A 22,040-nucleotide genomic window follows, 5' to 3' on the forward strand; every position below is an offset into this window, starting at 1 on the left:
GACAATAACGTCGTCCAAGTATATGAGGCACGCATCCCACTGCAGTCCTGTCAATACCAACTCAATCAGGCGTTGGAACGTCGCGGGCAAGGCATTCAAGCCCATGGGAAGGCATTTAAATTTGAACAAGCCTTGTGGCGTGCGAAAACGCAGTTTTTGGCTTCGACGCATCATCGAGGGGAAGCTGCCAAAATCCCGACGAGAGGTCCAGGGTAGAGAAAAATTTAGCCCCCGACAAGGCGTCCAAAGAATCGTCCATCCGCGGCAGGGGGTAAGTATCTGCATTAATGCGCTTGAATTTCTGGGGCCCTTCCCGGCCACACCTAGGGGTAACAAGTACCTGCTGCTTGGCGTGGAATATTTCAATCGATGGCCCATGGCCTGGCCACTTGCTAACCAGTCGGCAGCAGCCGTTACCGAGGCCTTTGTCCAGGGCTATGTCCTGGACAATGGTGCACCGGAGCGGTTGCTGACCGATCAGGGGAAGAATTTCTCGAGCACCTTGCTACGGGAAGTGTGCGACCTCTTAGGCACTAAAAAGGTGCGTACCTCCCTGTACCACCCGCAGACTGATGGAATGATGGAGCGGCTCCACAGGACAATTACGTCCATGTGTGCGAGGCTCAGGTGGATTGGGACTTACAAATTCCAGGTGTCCTCGCCACCTACAGAATGGCTCCCCACGAAAGCGACGGGGTTTTCCCCCTTCATTCTTATGTTTGGCCGGGATGTTGATCCGCCCGTGAATGCCCAGTTGGGGATTCCCGAACCCCGTGCTCAATCCAAATTGGCTGATCACATCAAATTTAACATTTCGAAAATGGCTCAGGCACGGGAAGCAGCGGCACAGAACTCGAACTCTTGCCAGAAGGCAAACGAGCGGTTATGTGCGCATCGGATACACATGCACGAGTAGTAGCCGGGCGATAAGGCCTGGTTGCACTGCCCGCAGGCGCCATTGGCAACGTCCCCAAAACTGCTAAGGCCATGGCGAGGACCGGTCGAGGTTGTACAGGTTGCGCACCCACAATGTGTTCGGATTAGGTGGGGGAAGCGTTTTGTTATGTTTACCCCTCCCGAATTCAATACAGCAGAGTAACGACTTTAACACTCGAAGAGGTATCGGCCTCTTCACCCGGTCTATTAGAGGAAGTGCTCCCCAGCTAATGTTCCCCGTTAACTCCTTACTTCCCTCTATCCCAGACGTTCCCCAAATGTAGGCTAGCTAACTTGGCCCAGCTTCGGCGCACGTTCCGACCCTCAGCCACACGAGTCTGGCCCTTACAAGGACACAGACCTCGCTGCTCTGAGGTCGCCCCACTGGCTTGCCCTGCTCGGCTCTTACAAGAACAGCGAGTCAGGGTAGTTCCAGGTCTAGATAGCTGGCTTTCAGTCTTCACTGGCTCTTCATCTTGATCTGTACCCAACGACTGCCTCAAGCTCTCTCGCTCTCCGCCTTATATACCAACATGCCCTCGAGAGGCGGGGCTGTGTGGGATCCCAGCCTCCCCCCCACACAGCCCCCCAGGGTGGTAACCGTTTGCGGACGTGGATGTAGACACCCAGTGTAACTGCCCGTTTCTGCCCGTTACGTAACACCTCTACATCACCCCCCCCCCCCCCTGCATAGCTCGCAGCCGGCCCGGCTGCAACAACATTTTCCAATAAAGAATACAAAAAAAACAGAACCGTGTGCGTGCCTCATAACAACAACAATAACAATAACACAACAAAACATAAGAAAAAAGGGGAAAAACCCGTCACCGCGTGGGGAGCCATTCAGTAGGCGGCGAGGACATCTGGAATTTGTAAGTCCCAATCCACCTGAGCCTCGCACACCTGATGGCACAACATGGACGTAATTGTCCTGTGGAGCCGCTCCACCATTCCATCAGTCTGCGGGTGGTACGGGGAAGTATGCACCTTTTTAGTGCCTAAGAGGTCGCACACCTCCCGTAGCAAGGTGCTTGAGAAATTCTTCCCCTGATCGGTCAGCAACCACTCCGGTGCACCCTTGTCCAGAACATAGCCCTGGACAAAGGCCTCGGTAACGGCTGCTGCCGACTGGTTGGCAAGTGGCCAAGCCATGGGCCATCGAGTGAAATATTCCACACCAACCAGCAGGTACTTGTTACCCCTAGGTGTCGCCGGGAAGGGCCCCAGAATATCAAGCGCAACATATTCATTGATGCGCGAGACCTGAATGGATTGCAACGGCGGGTTAGCCGCATTGGAAGGCGGTTTCCGTTGGGCGCACTGCACACACCCCTTGAGAATGATGGACACATCCCTTGCCATGCCCAGCCAATGGTAATCACGCTGGAGCATGGTAAAGGTTTTGTGAAACCCCAAATGTAACAGCCGTTCATGAGCGGCCAGAACAACCCTACCCCGCACGGCAGATGGCACAACGAGTCTATGGTGAAGGGACCAACCATCCCAATTCATAAGGAGCCCCTGTTTTAATATCCATGAATCGACACCAACCACACCTTTTGCGGAACCATTGGCTTTGTGACGCAGCGTGAGCAGGGACGCATCTCCCATTTGGAGCCGGCCCCAGTCAATGAGGGACAATTGGAGCAATGAATCCCCACTCGTGGGAGAGAAGGGAATCTCGGGTCGCGGTGCATCAGCCGCGACGGCCAGAGCCGCAGGAGAGACAACAGTCTGGGGTTTGCAACGTCCCGATCCCAAAAAACACGCACATTCCGTGCCTGGTGACAACCGTGATTGTGAATTGGTAGTCCTGAAGGACCTCCAACCATCGGGACAACTGCCCCAATGGCTGGTCAACATGAAGCGCGAATTGAAGCGCCGCATGGTCCATATGGACAGTGAAGTGTCGGCCGTAGAGATACGGTCGATACTGTTGGATAAAAAAAACAATAGCCAGTAACTCGCGACGGGTTACGCAGTACCTCTGCTCCACCGGCGACAAAACCCTGCTTCCATAAGCGACGACGCGTTCGACACCCTCGATCACCTGTGAGAGTATTCCGCCAATACCAGTGTGACTGGCATCCGTGTCAAGCAAAAACGGCTCGGTGAAATTGGGATAACACAAGTGGCGGAGCACTCACCAAGGCGTCACGAAGGGAGTGAAAAGCAGCCTCCTCCTCCGGGCCCCAGCGAAATTTCACACCTTTTGCTGTCAAAGCGTGCAGGAGTTTGGCTATGGTGGCAAATTGTTTGACGAATCGCCGGTAATAGGAGGCAAACCCGATAAAACTGCGGACCTTGCTGACTGAAGTGGGCGTAGGCCAAGAACTGACACAATGTGTCTTAGCGGGATCAGTGGAGATACCCGAACGGCCCACGATGTGCCCCAAGTATCGCACCGATTCCCGGAGTAAATGGCACTTTTGTGGCTTAAACTTCAAATTGGCAGACCTCATCCTGAGGAACACCGCCCTCAAAGGTTGGAGGTGCTCCTCGAACGTTCTACTGAAGACGATGACGTCATCCAGGTAAATTAAACAGGTATCCCATTGAAGGCCGGACAAAACCAATTCCATTAGCCGCTGGAACGTTGCGGGAGCTGAGTGGAGTCCCATAGGCAAACAATTGAACTGAAATAGGCCCACAGGTGTCCAAAACGCAGTCTTGGGTTTTGACTCCTCATCAACGGTGAGTTGCCAAAATACCGATAGCAGGTCCAATGTGGAAAAATACCGTGCCCCTGCTAAAGCATTCAAAGATTCGTCCATCCTGGGGAGCGGATATGCGTCAGCCACAGAGATCTTATTAAGGCGATGAAAATCAACGCAAAGCCTCAGGAACCCTTCGTGCTTTTTTACGAGCACGATGGAAGCCCCCCATGGACTGGTAGAGGGAGAAATTATGTCGGCAGACAACATATCATTAACAGCCGATTTCACATGTTCCTTCTCGGCTGGGCTCAGCCGGAACGTATTTTGACGAATGGGGACAGCGTCACCCGTGTCAATATTGTGGCATAACAGATTAGTGCAACCAATATCATATTTGTGTTCGCTGAAAACGTCAGAAAATTCGATCAACAGGGCGTGTAATGCAGCAAGCTGTGAACTGGACAGGTCACGAGATCCAGAACACAATAAATCCAGCCACCCTTGATCACAGCCCGATTTTGGATGCGGAGCCGGACCATCATTTACATGTGCTATTACCGGCTCCCCCATGGGTACCGGCGATGCTTGAGCGAGCACGGTACCCTGTGGAATCACAGCTGTCCGTGACCCCGCATTTAAAACCACGACGAAGGGGTCTCTGTCCCCCCACACCATCGTCTGAGCCACCGCCAAATCCAAATCCCTCACCGCTGCATTAGATGGGCCTAACAGTACACCATGCTTTGTCGTACCCACACCGAGAGATTTACGCAAGCATAGGGGCACTAACATCTGTGACCCCGGCGGTACGCGTACCGTCTGGGAAACCATCGCTTGTACCATCGCACAGGCCGTGTGTTGATTGCTAGGGGAGGACAAAAACGCTATGCGGCAGCCCGAGGGGAGCTCGATGCAACCCTGATGAATGAGGATCTTGATCGGCATTTTAGCTAGAATATCCGTTCCCAACAAACATGGGACTGCAAGAGATGATGAGACCGAGACTAGTCCTGACAACTTAATATCCCCAATGCAAATACCCGCCCGGATTTGACCCACAATACCAAAAGATCCTCCATTTGCCGCATAACATGGAACATCTACTGGGAGTAAGGGTCGACATTGAACGGGAAGTAAATTGTAAATAAGGTCGGAAATTATCGTTGCCGACGCCCCCGTGTCGACCAAAACCCGAACCTCGACACCCTCGATCGATCCTGTAACCACGGACGAGCCGGCCGACACAGCCACCACCCTATGGGCCAGCTCGGACCATTGGCCTGGTCAGAGCACCCATACAAACTCCCCTCCCCTCACTGAACCAGTACCCAAATCCCGTGGACCGTCAGGCGGGGGGCGGTGACTCGTGTGCAATGTGTGAGTGGGCCGAGCATGTGTGGTGCCGCGACTTCCCAGGGACTCTTGGGATGACTTGGGACCTTGGGCGTCGTCCGGCCGAGGTCCTGTGGTGCGCTGACGCGGAGCCTGGCACCCAGAAGCAACATGGCCCCGGAGGCCGCAGTTGTAACATGTGACGAGGGCCGTCGCTGGTTTCAGTTGCTCCAGCTTGCGTGCCATGCGCTGGGGCGACCGACCTCCCGACCTCCAGTCCCCCGAACGCGTTGTGGCGAAGACCTCCTCTTGCGGTAGAGCACCTTGTGGTTCGCTGGGCGCTGAGGCTGAGGCGCAGGCAACGATGGGCCGTTTCCGTTTAAGGACTTCTTGCGCATGAATGCTCATAGCGACTCGCAAGGAGAATATATCAACCTCATCTGCCACGTTGATGGGAACACCCAACTCTTGTGCCAGCACCAAAAGCTGCTCTGTGATGATTGCGTCTATGCCTTCTTCGTCCATGCGAGGAAAAGCGGCATCAGCGAGAGCCAGAAGTGCAGTGCGATAGGCGAGAGGAGTTTCCATCTCCCCCTTACGGCGACCGTGAAAGTGCTGTCGACTGGCAGACGGTGGTCCGTAGAACCTGGCCATCAGCTGAAGTGCTGCATGCAGTGTAGAGCGGTCAGACCTTGGAGTCGCCATGAGGGTGGCCAGAGCATCATCGTTCAGAGTCGCTGGGAGCGTGCGCAGTGCCTCGGCGTCGGTCCATCTCGACATCTCCTGGTGAGCGAGGAATCACCATTGAAAAGCTCCCCAGTCGCCTCCTTCTGCTTGAAAGGCCATCAACACGGGCAGTCGCTGCTGGAACGTCTGCTCTGCTCCCGGCTCCCGATGTTCCCGTGCAGCGCCGCTGTACAGTGAAATGGCGGCCCCTCTCGCAGAGGCCACAGGTTGGTCGTGGCGACGTCTGTCACGTAGAGATGACGTGGCAGGCGGTGATTGGAGACCCTCTCCCACGTGGTGCTCCTGGCCTCCACCACTCGGGGCACTGGTTGGTAAAATGGCGCCAAATTCAACCTGCATCGCGGTGCCCGTGGCGGGAGCCTGTGTTTGGCGCCAATTTCCAAGTCGCGGTGCGGTGCTGGTGGGAGCCGCCGTTTGGCGGCCCCTCCTCCGGACTGGGTAATCTCCGCCGCGTATGGAGGCAGCGGCGAACAGCAGTTCAGCAAGGCAGGAGTGAGCGTCCTGGAGCCCACCCCCCAACTGCAGCGGTATGTCAGGCGGCCGCGATGGTTGTTGTAGCATCTGCATCGCCTCAGATTCCCTGTCCGAGGCCTGCTGACTCGTCTCCTCATGGTCGTCACTTTGGCCCGGGTCGTGGGCACGAACTGTCTTCCTCGTATCCATCTCGTGCAGACAGGACCACTTCTGACTCCAGTTGTAGCGGGCATATGTGACGCAGGAGAAGTTGATGGAGGCAATACGTATTTATTACAATTTAATTCAATACAGTAGAGTAACGACTCTAACACTCAAAGAGGTATCGGCCTCTTCACCCGGTCTATTAGAGGAAGTGTTCGCCAGCTAACGCTCCCCGTTAACTCCTTACTTCCCTATATCCCAGACCTTCCCCAAATGTAGGCTAGCTAACTTGGCCCAGCTTCGGCGCACGTTCCGACCCTCAGCCACATGAGTCTGGCCCTTACAAGGACTTCAGACCTCGCTGCTTTGAGGTCGCCCACTGGCTTGCCCTGCTCGGCTTTTACAAGAACAGCGAGTCAGGGTAGTTCCAGGTCTAGCTAGCTGGCTTTCAGTCTTCACTGGCTCTTCATCTTGATCTGTACCCAACGACTGCCTCGAGCTCTCTCGCTCTCCGTCTTATATACCAACATGCCCTCGAGGGGCGGGGCTGTGTGGGATCCCAGCCTCACCCCCACACAGCCCCCCAGGGTGGAAACTGTTTGCGGACGTGGATGTAAACACCCCAGTGTAACTGCCCGTTTCTCCCCGTTACGTAACACCTCTACACATAACTTACCTCCGTCTCCAAGTGCGTCCGTGGGAGCTTCTCTACACATTGTTGAATGCCACCAGACAATAAGTGTAAGTTCCATGAACTTAATTAATCCTGACTAAACTAAATCTGACTCTGCTGATGAGACACTGGATGTCACTTGATGGAATATATAGGAAGGCCACTTCGTTACTTTTCATTTTATAGTTTGTGTTTAGGGGAATGGTTTAGTGTTTATTTAGAGCCAGGGGTTATACTTTCTTGGTTGTGGATTACGTTTCGGGGCGTGGTCATGTTGCCTAGCCGTGGGATATTCACAGCTTGTTTGCAGAGGTTCACTACTCCATTCCAGTGGCCACCCTGGCTATTAGTACAAATGCGGGCCTCTTAAACATAACAATACTACATTCCCTCTACGTCAGGGTGGATCTGAATGATGCTGTGGCGTAATTCGCAAGCGTAGGTCGTTTTTTGATGGCGTCATTGTCCGAATTAGATAAATTAAACTGAATGGTAATCATGGCCCCTGTGACCAAATTAGATTCATCTTAATTTACACTGTGCATATTGGAGAGGTTGTGTATGAAACGGAGGAATGCAATTCGAGGGAATATATTTGAAACCTCCCTGTGAACATCCTGGAATTTGTATGATCTGTATTGAGAAATATCCCCGGTTAAAAGTGTAGGGGACTGTAAGGAGAAAGTGTTAGAGGGTACAAGTTGAAATAATTGAGAACAGGTGGCCAGAAGGTACTGTATAGATTATTCAATAAATAATAGACGTTGAGATGATTGGGAACAGGTGGCCGAGGGGCGCCATAAAGGGGACAGCGCAATGTACACGTTGAGATAATTGAAGACACGTGTCATAGGGGGGTGGAGGGCACTTTCCGATCGGGTCGGGTATTTAAGGGGAGCAATGCCCGTAGTCTGGGCGCTTGCCCAGGGATCAATAAGGTGGACGACATCGGGGCTCACTGGTTGCGAAGCGACAATAGTGGAAATGATCTGGGCTGACTGATCGTGAGGTTGTAAATACGATATTATCTATAAATAAAGACTTCACCTTTTTAAGAATGGACGTCTCCAAGGAGCTTCACAAAAGTGTAGAGGTGTTACGTACCGGGGTGTACACCACGGTCCGTGCGTGGGGTGTCTACATCAACGTCCGCATACAGCCCCGCCCCTCGGGGGGCAGTTTGGTATATAAGGCGGTGCGCGAGAGAGCTCGAGGCAGTCGTTGGAGCAGAAGAGCCAGTGAAGACTGAAGACCAGCTAGCTAGCCCTGGGACTACCCTGACTCGCTGCTCTTATAACAGCCGAGCAGGGCAAGCCAGGGTCGACCTCAGAGCAGCGAGGTCTGTCCTTGTGAGGGCCAGGCTCGTGTGGCTGAAGGTCGGACCTGAGCCGAAGCTGGGCCAGGTGAGTTGGCCTCTATAGGATGGTCTGGGTTAGAGAAGTGTAGGAGCTAACGGGGAAACGTTAGCCGAGGGACACTGCCTCGGATAGACCGGGTGAAGGGGCCGTTACCCCTTCCAGTGTTAGGGTGCGCTACGTACTGTATGGTACCCATTTGTTAATAAATACGTGTTGCCTCCATCAAACGTCTCCTGCGCTACTTACGCCGTTACAAAAGTATGAAAATGATTTGAGCTGGATTTCTTTAAGTCACATCGAGAGGAGGGAGGAAGGATGAATCTGGATCAAATTGGTTTTGAGTTGGATCAACTACATGGACAGAGATGCACATCGTCTATGAAAAATATGATAGAAATTTTAACCAGTGTTGTAAAAGTGTTTGTTACAGGATTTCTAATGTGACAGAGGTGTGTTTATTGTCAAAAAAGACTGACGTGCCGCTGAAATCAGTTGAAGGGCTGAAGATCAGTTGGAAGCGTGTACAACTCTGTTGAGAGGGTATTCAGGTGTGCATCAGGTCATGCGATAGGACTCCAAGGCACCCCCTATACATAAAAAGGCCACAATGACTCCAGCTTTACTTCGGGATGTATATAAACACATCTCTATCCAGCAAACACGTGCTCCGTAGCACCTGCGTCTCACCAACAGACAGGACTTTGGACCAACAAATAACTTCAAGTTTCTGAAGAGCTATTGTGTTGATACCTTGCGGTGTGGAGATGCTGGAAAATAGGGTTGTTTATAAGCTGAATTATTGCTCTTGTTTGGCATAAACTAAGTTGTGTTAATTGCTGTGTCACTGTGCTCCTGTTTGGGTTTGAATTATCTCATGGTATGCATATATATGGAAGTGACTCCTGGTCAAATCTGACACATGCATCTCACCCATCGCGTGCTATTTCTCATGCCACTGCGGGACAGATCCCTCCTTAAAAAGAGTTGTGATACTCGGTGAGGCTTTCTGTCTAATCAAGCAAAAAACAATAGCAATTACAGTTGAGACTAGGTTAGTGTTAGGGACAGGAGTCCTTCGACCAGTTTCACCACTCCTTTTCAGTAGGGATAGTTGTCTCTGCCCAGTCAAGCAGGCTAAGCATATATGGATGAATGGGTATTTAATGGAGTCTTTACCTTAAAATAGTGGCACATTATTTCGCGCTCTTTGTTGAATGACTTGTTTGCTTCTTCTCTACCACGTTGGTTCTCTGGCTTGCGTATTTTAAAGCAATGCTCCATGTAGTCGTCGGCAGTGCAAGGCGATCCATTCAACTTCAACGTCAGGGTGAAGTCGCGCACGCAGATGATGAGGGATGGGAAGTACTTGTCCAGATTCTTTGGGTTGTCTTTACGAGATCCTACCCTTGCTTGGACGTACTGCGCCATATCCTTTACATACCTGGATTGGAATCGGAGTCAAGGACATTTACTGCATCAGTGTTTCGAACCTTTTACAGAAAAGGAGTCATTTGAGATCAAGAGAAAATTTGTGAAAATACAAGACTTATGAAAAACGCAAAGTAAAACTTCTCAAAGCTGGACTAAATAGCGAACGATTCTTTCCATATATGGGGGGGTGTGGCATACTTTCAATAATTTTATCATTTTTCAATAAAAAGGTAAAGGTGCAGCCCTGAAATTCCTTCCTCATACAACTGTTGTGGAAGGTCCTTCACTGGAGATAGCTCTGGAGGATTTTTGCTGTATTTTTCCAGGTTGTAGGAAGAGGTGGGACCACCCACAGTTAACTCACTGCACGCGACCTGCCGATCGACTATGTGGAGTATTAACCATTCATACTGCGGGGTGTACAGAGACAGTGGAGCTGATTAAATAAACCCCCATTGTTTCAACTGCCACAAGCGAGATCAAATCAAAACAACAACTTCTATTGCAAATCCAGTGTGCTAACGATTACATGAAGGCAGCTGTATAGTTGTTAAATACCTACATTTAAGTTATATGTATAAATCAATAACATCTGAAACAATGTTTAACAATAAACTAAATATTTACAACTTAATTATGCTTTCAAACATCGCTACTGTACAATTTAATCCGAGTAACTCACTTTGCAGCAAATGAGTTTCTGCGGAATACAGAAGAGATTGAATGACGAGCTTGAAAAATGTGTTTTGTTCATTTGCCAAATAAATACTCTTTGGTTATTTCGGTAAAGTCACGTAGGTATAAATAAATAATATATCACAACGTTTCGATCGCAACACAAGCGATCGTCATCAGGCAAAACAGAACCCAGCAGTAGAGCTGCTAAAGAACACATCGAGAGGGCTGCTACAACAAGGGTTATATATGTTTGAAGGGGGTGTAGCCCAAGGGTAAGCAAGCGGGGTCCGAGCTGGAATGGAGTCTCTTCCCCACACGCAAGCACATCAGTTGTGTTAATGGGGGAGATTAGAGAGATTAGTATGTCAAAGTACATGAGCTTACATTGCCGCATGAGAGCACTGTCGCTGCACATGCGCACAGCAGTAGTTTTAATGGAAGATTAGCACTATGATAATGGGGGAGATTAGGGAGAGATTGGGGAGATTAGCAAGTTAATGTCAAGTCTATGTGTAGCACAAGCTGTGGCCAGGCCTGTGCTGTGAGAGGAAAGCGCGTCAACGCAAGTGAACCACCGAAACAGTGGCCATGTTAGTGAGACCCTAGCCCGTTAATGAAAAGGCATCCCACAGGGCAATGCAACTCAGAGTCGGAGATAACATCCAAACGGTAAGAAGGATGGAAGCATCACAGCGAGTTATGACTTTACCAGGTTAATAACGTCCTACTAATGATTGCTCAGATTATACCCATCTTCTCGGTTGAAATTGTTTCTGTGTTTATATATTCGAATGGCTTTATGGACAAATCTTTGATGGTAACCCGAAGGTTTGCAGAGTACTTTGGTCTCGGACAAAAAAATATCATGCGAGCCCACTGCATTATAACAATGACCAGCCACGGCAGATGTATTGGTTCTGCTGTGTTTCAAATCTGCCTTGTGTTGGCAAACACGGTCCGAGACATATCGTTTTGTTTCCCCAATGTAACTGCTGCCGCAACCACAACTTAGTTTGTAGACACCAGCAGGGACGAGTGCTCTGAACTCGCTCAATTGAAAAAGAGAATTGACATTGCCATCCTCTCAGCCGACAAGGGCAATGCCACTGTCATCATGGATAAAACCACATACAACAACTAAATCCAGGACCTTCTTAATGATGGCAGTTATACCAAAATCAACAAAGATCCTACCAATCGCCTGGCCACAAACAACAACAATATCATCACTAATTCAACTTCTCTAATCGAACCGACCAACAGCTTTCCCTAAACCTACGGCTGCTAGACCACACAGATTTTATGGCCGTCCAAAAATCCATAAAGAAGGAAATCCACTCCGTCCTATCGCTTACCACCATCAACTCGCCTACCTACAAACTGGCCCGATTTCTGTCTGAGACCCTGCTTCCATTCACGGGCCACCTCAGCAGTACTTAACTCAGCTCACTTGGTTTCTCTAATCAAGGACATTTGACTGTACTCAAATGATTTGCTTGTCAGTTTCGATGCAGGTATATGTACCTGACATCATAGCAATCATTGAAGACTTGATCCAACATGGACTGAATCCTGATGTATCAACTTTGGTGAGGCACTGCCTTACCAACACCTACTTCACCTGGAATGGTACATTCTACTAACAAAATGAGGGTACCCCAATGGGTTCTCCCTTATCACTAGTGGTGGCGAATGTTTTTATGGAGAAATTTGAAACAGATGCCATCCTGACATCCACCTTCCGTCCTTCCCTGTGGAAGAGATACATAGATGACACTTTCGTCATCTGGCCACATGGCCAGCCAGCACTGAACCAATTTTTCAACCACATAAATTGCATACACCCTTCCATCAAATTCACCATGGAAGTGGAAAATGATGGCAAGCTACCATTCCTGGATGTTTTAATCGAGAAGAGGTCTGATGGCTCGTTGGGAACTTCTGTCTACAGGAAAGCCACCCACACGGATTCCTATCTAAAGCCTGATTCCCACCAACATCCGGCCTAGAATAATTGCCTCATCAAAACAATACACCACAGGGCCCGCTGCGAGTAAACTGGAGCACGTACACCAAGCCCTCAAGATGAATGAATATACGCAGACTGTACAATCCGCAAATCTGTATCACCAACCATCTGAGGACCCAATCAAAACCATCACCTTGCCATACATAGCAGATGCTACCAAAAATATTTCCACAGATTTCAAACAAACACAAGATCAAGGTCTGATTCAGTACAGTACTTAAAATCCGTGATTTAATTCCATCTGTGAAGGATGTCATTCCTGACTTGCAGTACCCTGGAGTCTATAAACTGAGTTGCAGCTGTGGTGATTGTTACATTGGGGAAACGAAACGTCATGTCTCTGATCATGTCCACGAGCACAAGTCAAATCTGAAACACGGCAAAATTGAGTCTTCCGACGTTGCCGATCATTGCTACAACTCTGTGGGTTCCCATGAGATTGCCTTTTCCGAGACCAAGGTGCTCTGCAAACCTTCTGGCTACCATCAAATGTTTGTACACGAAGCCATCCAGATATACAAACACAGACATAACTTCAACCGTGATGATGGGTACAAACTGAGAAATCATTGGAAAGATGTTATTAACCATGCAAAAAATATTTAACTACACATATTTGGACCATCTTATTTGACAGGTACTATTCTACTTTACCGAGTGTTGACATCCCCAGCGTTTAACAGTACTCTCGTCTCCTTTGTTGTATTTGGATTGCCAACCAACAACTCTCCTCTCCTTTTTTGTATTTGGATTGTCAACCAACATTGGGTAATACATCAACAAGATGCACCAACTGTTCTCTTTTAGCCCCGCCCCCCCCCTAACACGTTCCACTCATTGGCTTCCACATTCAGATAACCCCCTCCCCCTTCCCTCTCCCCTTAAACTTGTATTTAAGAGCTTGACTCTTGGAATTTTGCCTCACTTGAGACAGTAAATCTAGCTGTGACGGTCCCACCTGATGACGGAGACTTGTGTTGCCTCCAAAACGTCGTGATTTATTATTTTATTTCTATTATTATTTCAATTATATCTTTATTATTTATTTTTTACCTACGTGACTTTACCGAAAAACCTGAGAGTATGAATCCTTGCAGTCACGAAAGCTTCAAATCTAGAACCACGCAAGTATCTCGCCTCTCTCTGCTTAATGTGCTGCCGTGTGAGTAACTGATCGCTCTGTGAAGGATACAGTAGCTGCTCCAGGCCGGAGTGGTCCAAAGTCCCCACAGTGTTGTAGACCAGGATGTTTGAGAGCAGCACGGCCATGACGAACAACCAGATGTCATGCTCCTCATTGGCCTGTGGGACAACGGGTTTCTTTCAAATTATACACCAATATGTCTTACCCCTGCACTTATTTTCCAATGCCTTGGTGTTTGTGCTTATGTTATTGCTGATTTAGTGCATACTGTAATTGTTGCCTCCAAGTTATGGTCAGTGCTGTTTTTATTCTTCTCTCATTTCTTGTACTCCTTTCTTTATCTATTATTCATGACGAGCTGATGCAATGGTTCTACCCCGTCCTCTTGGGTTTTCTACACATCTTTTCAGCTCTATATGTGTAATGTAGTAACTCGGCGGGAGACGACTTCACGGGTAACACACTCTTTATTTTATCAAACTTGGTTACAGGTGACTAACACCTACTTTGTATCTCGGGTGACAAACACCCACTTAGCTACTTGGCGACTAACGCCCACTGAGCTACTCGGATGACCAACATCCACTTAGTACTCGGGTGACAACCACCCACTTAGCTACTTGGCGACTAACGCCCACTGAGCTACTCGGATGACCAACATCCACTTAGCTACTCGGCGACTAACGCCACTGGGCTACTCGGATGACCAACATCCACTTAGTACTCGGGTGACAAACACCCACTTAGCTACTTGGCGACTAACGCCCACTGAGCTACTCGGATGACCAACATCCACTTAGCTACTCGGCGACTAACGCCACTGAGCTACTCGGATGACCAACATCCACTTAGCTACTCGGCGACTAACGCCACTGAGCTACTCGGATGACCAACATCCACTTAGCTACTCGGCGACTAAGTCTTCAGCTCCGTCTTCGGGTCTTCAACTGGGTAACTCTCCCCGAGTGCTCTCGCGCGTCCCCCTTTATACCCCACCTGCGGACGTCGCTGCGAGCACCCACTTCTTCGACCAATCGCCGGGCGCTGGCTACGATCCTCTTTTCCCACATCTCATCGTGCCTCACCACTCACTCCGCGCCGCCCCGTCATCTGTCACTCCCGGCGCGCGCGTCCACACCACGCCCACAACGCGTGCCCAACCCCGCACCCCGCGCCGCCCCGTGATCCATCACTGTCACAGTCGGCGCACGTCAATACCACCACTACATCACCCCCTACCACATAGCTCGCAGCCGCCCCGGCTGCTATAAAAATATACAAACCCCCCCTGTGTGCCCCGTAACACAACACAACAACAAGAACAACAACTAAGCTAACAACACAACACGACGCGAACACTACCATCCGCAACCCTCAACCAATGCCACCGCGACAATAGAACAATATATACAAACCGGCGAGTGACAATAGCCATGTGTATACAAAAAAAATAAATGGAAATTTTTTTTTTTTTTTCGACTCGTGCAGTGTCCCCTTTTCTTCCGAGCGTCCCTACAACGGGACATTACCCCGGCAGAGGGGAACACCGGGCGAGCTCGGTGTAGAGCACAAAAAAACCGTCTTCATGAAAATTGTTGAGACCTAGCCCGAGTCCGCCTTGCCGGTCCGTCGTACGGCACAAGACGCGGTTGAACGTCCGGTGGTGCCGGCGGTTCAGGAAGACATCGGCCAGGCACCGAGGACTCGTGCGTGCCCCGGGGTTCAGGCTCTCGACGGTCAGCAGCCGTCAAGCCCGAGGCACCTGGGGGTGGGTCAGGTGGAGACACGTGAGGATCAGCCTGCGACACCTCCCTCCCCGAGTCGACGGTCACATCACACGCCCGGTCGTCACGGCACAGAACGGGGTCACACGGTGCCGCATAGGGCTTCAGTCGGGAGGGGTGCACATACCAACGGCGTTTCCCCCATTTAATCTGTATACTCTGGGGTCGTGCAACCCGCACAATTTCCACCGGTCCCCTCCAAGGTCTCAACAACTTGGGGGACGTAGCCAACGGTGCATGTGGACAATGCAGCCAGGCCTTATCGCCTGGTTTCCAATCATGCGTATGCACCCTCCGCTCATGCAATTTCTCGTTCGCCATTTGCCGCGACCGCGAATTCAACCTTGCCGCCTCGCGCGCTTCAGTCAATTTGGCGATATTAAATTTGATGTGGTCTGCCAATTTAGATTTTGCACGTGGCTGGGAAATCCCCAGTTGGACGTCCATGGCCGGATCGGCCTCCCGCCCATACATAAGAAAAAATGGGGAAAACCCCGTCGCCGCATGAGGGGCCATTCGATAGGCCGCGAGTACCCCCGGCACCTGTAAGTCCCAATCAACCTGATCGTCGCAGACCTGCTGGCACAACATAGACGTAATCGTCCTGTTCAGACGCTCAACCATCCCGTCAGTCTGCGGGTGGTAGGGGGAAGTACGCACTTTCTTTGTACCCAACAGGTCGCACACCTCGCGCAACAAAACGCTCGAAAAATTCTTCCCTTGATCCGTCAGCAAGCGTTCGGGGGCGCCCTTGTCCAACACATAACCCTGGACAAAGGCGTCCGCCACCGCCGCAGCCGACTGGTTGGCGAGCGGCCATGCCATAGGCCATCGGGTGAAGTATTCCACGCCAACCAGCAGGAACCTATTTCCCCTTGGTGTAACCGGAAAGGGCCCCAAGATGTCCAACGCTACCAATTCGTTTATACGCGAAACCTGAATGGATTGCAGCGGTGGATTAGCTGCCAATGGTGGCGGTTTCCTTTTGGCGCACCCTACGCATCCCTTAAGAATATTCGCCACGTCGTTACCCATCCCCGGCCAATAATAGTCTCGCTGGATTAGGGCGAGCGTTTTGTGAAAACCCAGATGCATGAGCCGTTCATGAGCTGCCAGAACAACCCTACCCCGCATAGCAACAGGCACAACGAGCACGTGACGCCGGGACATGTTGTCCCACCTCATCAAAAGGCCCTGTCTGCACACCCAGGAACCGACCCGCGCCTCCCCTTCTTCGGGAGCGCCAACTTTCCGACGCAGCGTAAGTAGGGAGCTGTCGGACATCTGGAGGCGGCCCCACTCAATGAGGGGCAACGACAACAGCGAATCCCTCCCCGTGGGGGCGTCCTCTCCCGGGGTGTCAGTGGCGGCGAGCGCAACTCCCGGGGTGCCGGCGACCGGGGGTTTGCACCGCGCTGATCCCAACAAACATGTGCAGTCCGTGCACGGCGGCAACCGCGACAAGGCGTCCGCGTTTGAGTGCCGCAACCCCTTGCGGTAAATCGTCGTGAATTGGTAGTCTTGAAGGACCTCCAACCATCGGGACAATTGGCCCGATGGCTGTGCCACGCGCATAGCGTATTGTAGAGCCGCATGGTCCGTCCGGACCGTAAAATGACGGCCGTAAAGATACGGCCTGAATTGCTGTGTAAAAAACACAATGGCTAACAATTCACGACGAGTTACGCAATAGCGTTGTTCTGCGGGGGAAAGAACCCTACTACCGTAGGCGACCACCCGTTCAACCCCCCCGACCAACTGTGAGAGCACCCCCCCGATACCCGTATTGCTGGCGTCCGTGTCAAGCAAAAACGGTTGTGTGAAATCGGGGTAACACAAGGGGGGAGCCTGCACCAAAGCGTCACGGAGGGAGCAGAACGCAGCCTCCTCCTCCGCCCCCCAGTGAAACCTCACACCCTTAGCCGTCAAAGCGTGCAGGGGCTTGGCTATGGTGGCAAATTGCTTGACAAAACGACGGTAATAGGAGGCAAAACCAATGAAACTACGAACCTCCGTGACCGAGGTTGGCGTTGGCCATGAGCTGACGCAATGCGTCTTAGCAGGGTCCGTCGAGAACCCGGAACGACTCACGATATGGCCCAAATACCTGACCGATTCCCGAAGCAGAAAACATTTAGCCGGTTTAAATTTAAGCTTAGCGGAACGCATCCTGAGGAACACCGCTCTCAGTCGCTGGAGGTGCTCCTCGAAAGTCCGACTAAAGACGATAATATCGTCAAGATAAATCAAACAGGTATCCCATTGGAGGCCCGACAAAACCAATTCCATGAGTCTCTGGAACGTGGCGGGAGCGGAATGTAAGCCCATGGGCAAACGGTTGAATTCAAATAGGCCCCCAGGTGTCCGGAAAGCAGTTTTAGGTTTTGACTCGTTATCGAGTGGCAATTGTCAAAATCCAGAAAGCAGATCGAGTGTGGAAAAAAACTGCGCTCCCGCCAAGGCATCCAGCGACTCATCCATCCTGGGGAGCGGATACGCATCCGCCATCGAGATTTTGTTTAAGCGGCGGAAATCGACACAAAACCGCAAGGACCCGTCCTGTTTCTTTACTAGGACAATAGGAGCACCCCACGGACTAGAAGAGGGCGAAATGATATCGGCCGCCAACATATCATTAACCGCCGATTGCACATGTTCCTTCTCGGCCGGGCTGAGCCGGAAGGGATTCTGACGAATAGGGGCCGCGTCCCCTGTAGCTATGTGGTGGCGCAACAGGTCAGTGCAGCCGATATCGTACTTATGTTTGCTGAACACGTCAGCAAACTCGATGAGCAAACCCCTCAATGCTCCCAATTGCACCCCGGACAAGTTAGCAGAACCCGCACACAGCGAGTCCAACCACTCAGTCCCCTCATCACTTTGAGGATGCGACTCGACAGTAAAATCTGCTTGAGCCACGAGCCGTTCCTCAACGGGCAGCGGCGCGGCGTGAGCCAGCACCGTTCCCTGCGCAATTACGGCCGGCCGCGACCCCGTATTCAGGACCATTACGAACGGCTCACTGTCCCCTCTCACCACGGTTTGAGCAACCGCTAAGTCGAGGCCCTTACTGGCTCTGTTTGACGGCCCCAACAGCACCCCCTGTGCCTCCGCACCCACCTCGAGTGGCTTCCTGAACCGAAGGGGTACTAACATTTGCGATCCCGGGGGTACCCGTACAGTGTGAGTCGCCAGCGCCTGCACCGTCGCACAAACCGTGCGCACTTTGATAGGGCTCGACAAGAAGGCAACCCGCCGACCTGACGGAAGCTCTATGCAGGCCTGATCAATAAGAATTTTGATGGGCATTTTTGACAAAAAGTCCGTACCTAGCAAACAGGGAACGGCCAGCGATGATGATACAAAAATAGGGCCCGCTAATTTAATGTCCCCAATGCAAATAGTCGCCCGAATCTGGCCGATGATCCCCAGGGATCCCCCATTCGCCGCATAAAATGGCACGTCTACTGGCAGAAGGGGTCTACTCTGGACGGGAAGAATGTTATAAATAAGGTCCGAGATGATGGTGGCCGACGCACCCGTGTCAACAAGCACCCGGACCTCAACCCCGTCAATGAACCCCGTTACCACGGACGACCCGGCTGACGCAGCCACGATCCTGTGGGCCAATTCGGACCACTCGACTGCTTGCGGGCCGCGTACGGACCCCCCTCGCCGAATTGAACCCCCGGCACCCAGCCGCGAACCCCCCACCGCGAAGCGGCGACCCGAATGTGCCGTGTTTGTGGACCGAACGTGTGAGGTGCCGCGACTTGCCGGGTTTTGTTGGGATGACTTGTGGCCCTGGTCGTCGTCCCGACGTGGTCCTGCGGCGCGCGGACGCGGGGCCCGGCACCCGGCTGCGACGTGACCCCGAAGGCCGCAGTTGTAGCAGACGACGGACGTCGTAGGTTTCGGTTGCTCCAGCTTGCGGGGCGAACGTGTGGGCGAACGACCTCCCGTTCTCCACTCCCCCGGACGCGATGCAGTGAAGGCCTGCTCCTGCACCGCAGCTGGCTGAGGTTCGGCGATAGTGGCGGCCAGTGCCGCGTTCCCCGGCCATTTGCAGACGACCCCCGGCTTGCGTTTGAGGACCTCGTACGCGTGAATGCTCGTGGCGATCGCCAGGGAGCAGATCTCCATCTCGTCTGCCACGTTGATGGGGACCCCCAACTCGTGGGCCAACACCAGCAGCTGCTCCGTCACCATGGCGTCCTTCCCCTCCTTATCCATGCGGGGAAAAGCTGCGTCCGCCAAGGCGAGTAGTGCCGTGCGGTAGGCTAGCGTCGTTTCCCCAGCCACCTTCCGCCGATCGTAGAACTGGTGGCGACACGTGGAGGGCGGCCCGAACACCTTCGCCATCAGGTGTAGTGCGGCCTGGAGCGTAGAGCGGGACGACCTTGCAGCAGATGTGAAGGCTGCAAGCGCGTCGTCGTCAAGCATCGCTGGCAACGCACGCAGGGCAGTGGTGTCGGACCACCCCGACATCTCCTGATGAGCGAGGAACCTTCGTTGGAAGGCTCCCCAGTCGCCCCCATCCGCCTTGAATGCCGACAGCGCGGGCAATCTTTGCTGGAGGACCCGATCGTCGTCGCCGTCGGAGAGATTTTCCCGCGCTCCGCTGGAGTTGTGTAAAATGTCGGCTCGGTTGTCAGGCGCAAAATGGAGGGCTCCGGCGCGCGCTGATGACGTGGGCTGCGCTGCGCGGAGGTGTCCGGCCACGTGGCGTCCGTCTTTCCCGCCAATCGGTGGCGGCCCCCCAAAAACGGCGGCAACTTCCAGACTTTTGGCGCGAAGCGCCTTTTGGCGGGAATCCTCCAACGTCGCTTCCTCCACGACCCCCGCAGCCGTTTTTCCGCTCGCCGGAACGGAGATGTCGGCCAAGACAGCGGCGGCGGCGAGTAGCAACTCCGCCAACCGGGAGTGCGCGTCCTGGAGGCTGGTGTCGGAGGCAAGCGGAGCGTCGGCCATCACCGCGAAGTGCTGCATCGGCGGCAACTCCTCGTCCTCTACTCCCGAGGTCGGTGTCCCCGGTACGCCGTCGTCATCCCGACCTCGCTCGTGGGTACGGGTAGTCTTCCTTGTGTCCATACTTCTTGAAGACAGGTTTACTTCTGACGCCAGTTGTAATGTAGTAACTCGGCGGGAGACGACTTCACGGGTAACACACTCTTTATTTTATCAAACTTGGTTACAGGTGACTAACACCTACTTTGTATCTCGGGTGACAAACACCCACTTAGCTACTTGGCGACTAACGCCCACTGAGCTACTCGGATGACCAACATCCACTTAGTACTCGGGTGACAACCACCCACTTAGCTACTTGGCGACTAACGCCCACTGAGCTACTCGGATGACCAACATCCACTTAGCTACTCGGCGACTAACGCCACTGGGCTACTCGGATTACCAACATCCACTTAGTACTCGGGTGACAAACACCCACTTAGCTACTTGGCGACTAACGCCCACTGAGCTACTCGGATGACCAACATCCACTTAGCTACTCGGCGACTAACGCCACTGAGCTACTCGGATGACCAACATCCACTTAGCTACTCGGCGACTAACGCCACTGAGCTACTCGGATGACCAACATCCACTTAGCTACTCGGCGACTAAGTCTTCAGCTCCGTCTTCGGGTCTTCAACTGGGTAACTCTCCCCGAGTGCTCTCGCGCGTCCCCCTTTATACCCCACCTGCGGACGTCGCTGCGAGCACCCACTTCTTCGACCAATCGCCGGGCGCTGGCTACGATCCTCTTTTCCCACATCTCATCGTGCCTCACCACTCACTCCGCGCCGCCCCGTCATCTGTCACTCCCGGCGCGCGCGTCCACACCACGCCCACAACGCGTGCCCAACCCCGCACCCCGCGCCGCCCCGTGATCCATCACTGTCACAGTCGGCGCACGTCAATACCACCACTACATATGCATCATTATATGAAACGTGGTATTTGAATAATATCCTTATGGTTATGTTGGCTACTGTACAAAGACCACGCTGTATGTAATTTAACACTTGTGTAGCGACATCGTGGATGTCACTGGGTAATGCCAGCTCTAGTGAAGCACGTCGTGCGATGTATTGCCATCACGGACACGCCGTATATATGGGTGTAGTACCAGCCCTAGAGGAGGCTCGGTGAGCGCTGATTGACAGCGGTGTGTGGCACCACGCTCTTCGTGTAGTGCTGACCCCTATAGGGTAGGTTGTGAGATTGCGGGACAGAGGAACAAGGTTACAATGGGCCATGGCACTATGGTTATCCCGAAGGACACGTCTCCAGTAAAGTCAACACAAGTCCCCCAGGTGGGGGCTAGGAGGTGGTCACGTGTCGGGGCAAGATCCTACGGGAAAGGTCGAGAAACGACAAGAGGGTTCTCGAAGGTGGCCGTGGCTAAGGGCGGGGCCAGCCACGACCCGGGAGCATATAAACCGAGTCCCCACAGGGACTGAAGTCCAGCGTTGCTGTCGTCATCTGAATATCTACGTTAAACGTCCGGGAAGATTCACCAACACGTGGACCTGGACCCAGGCTGGGGTCCGGTCCGTTGTAGCTACTCCCAGTGTGGTGAATGTACAGGGTGTTTAAAATGCATAGACCCGATTTAAAATCGCTATATCTCTGCAACCATGAACCACTCA

General features: G+C 52.4%; 1 protein-coding gene across 1 annotated transcript in view; it reads right to left on the reverse strand.

The window, feature by feature from the left end:
* LOC144952999 (guanylate-binding protein 2-like) overlaps positions 1 to 22,040 on the reverse strand; it is a 96,791-nt gene that overhangs the window by 39,205 nt on the left and 35,546 nt on the right. Inside the window, exons 8-9 of the mRNA XM_078883483.1 lie at positions 13,652 to 13,761; positions 9,498 to 9,762 (exon numbers count right to left, since the gene is read on the reverse strand). Of these exons, the coding sequence (XP_078739609.1) occupies positions 9,498 to 9,762; positions 13,652 to 13,761 (375 nt within the window). The remainder of the gene's footprint in view (positions 1 to 9,497; positions 9,763 to 13,651; positions 13,762 to 22,040) is intronic.

This window comes from Lampetra fluviatilis, chromosome 71 (genome assembly GCF_964198595.1).
Source record: "Lampetra fluviatilis chromosome 71, kcLamFluv1.1, whole genome shotgun sequence".
Taxonomy (NCBI): Eukaryota; Metazoa; Chordata; class Hyperoartia; order Petromyzontiformes; family Petromyzontidae; genus Lampetra; species Lampetra fluviatilis.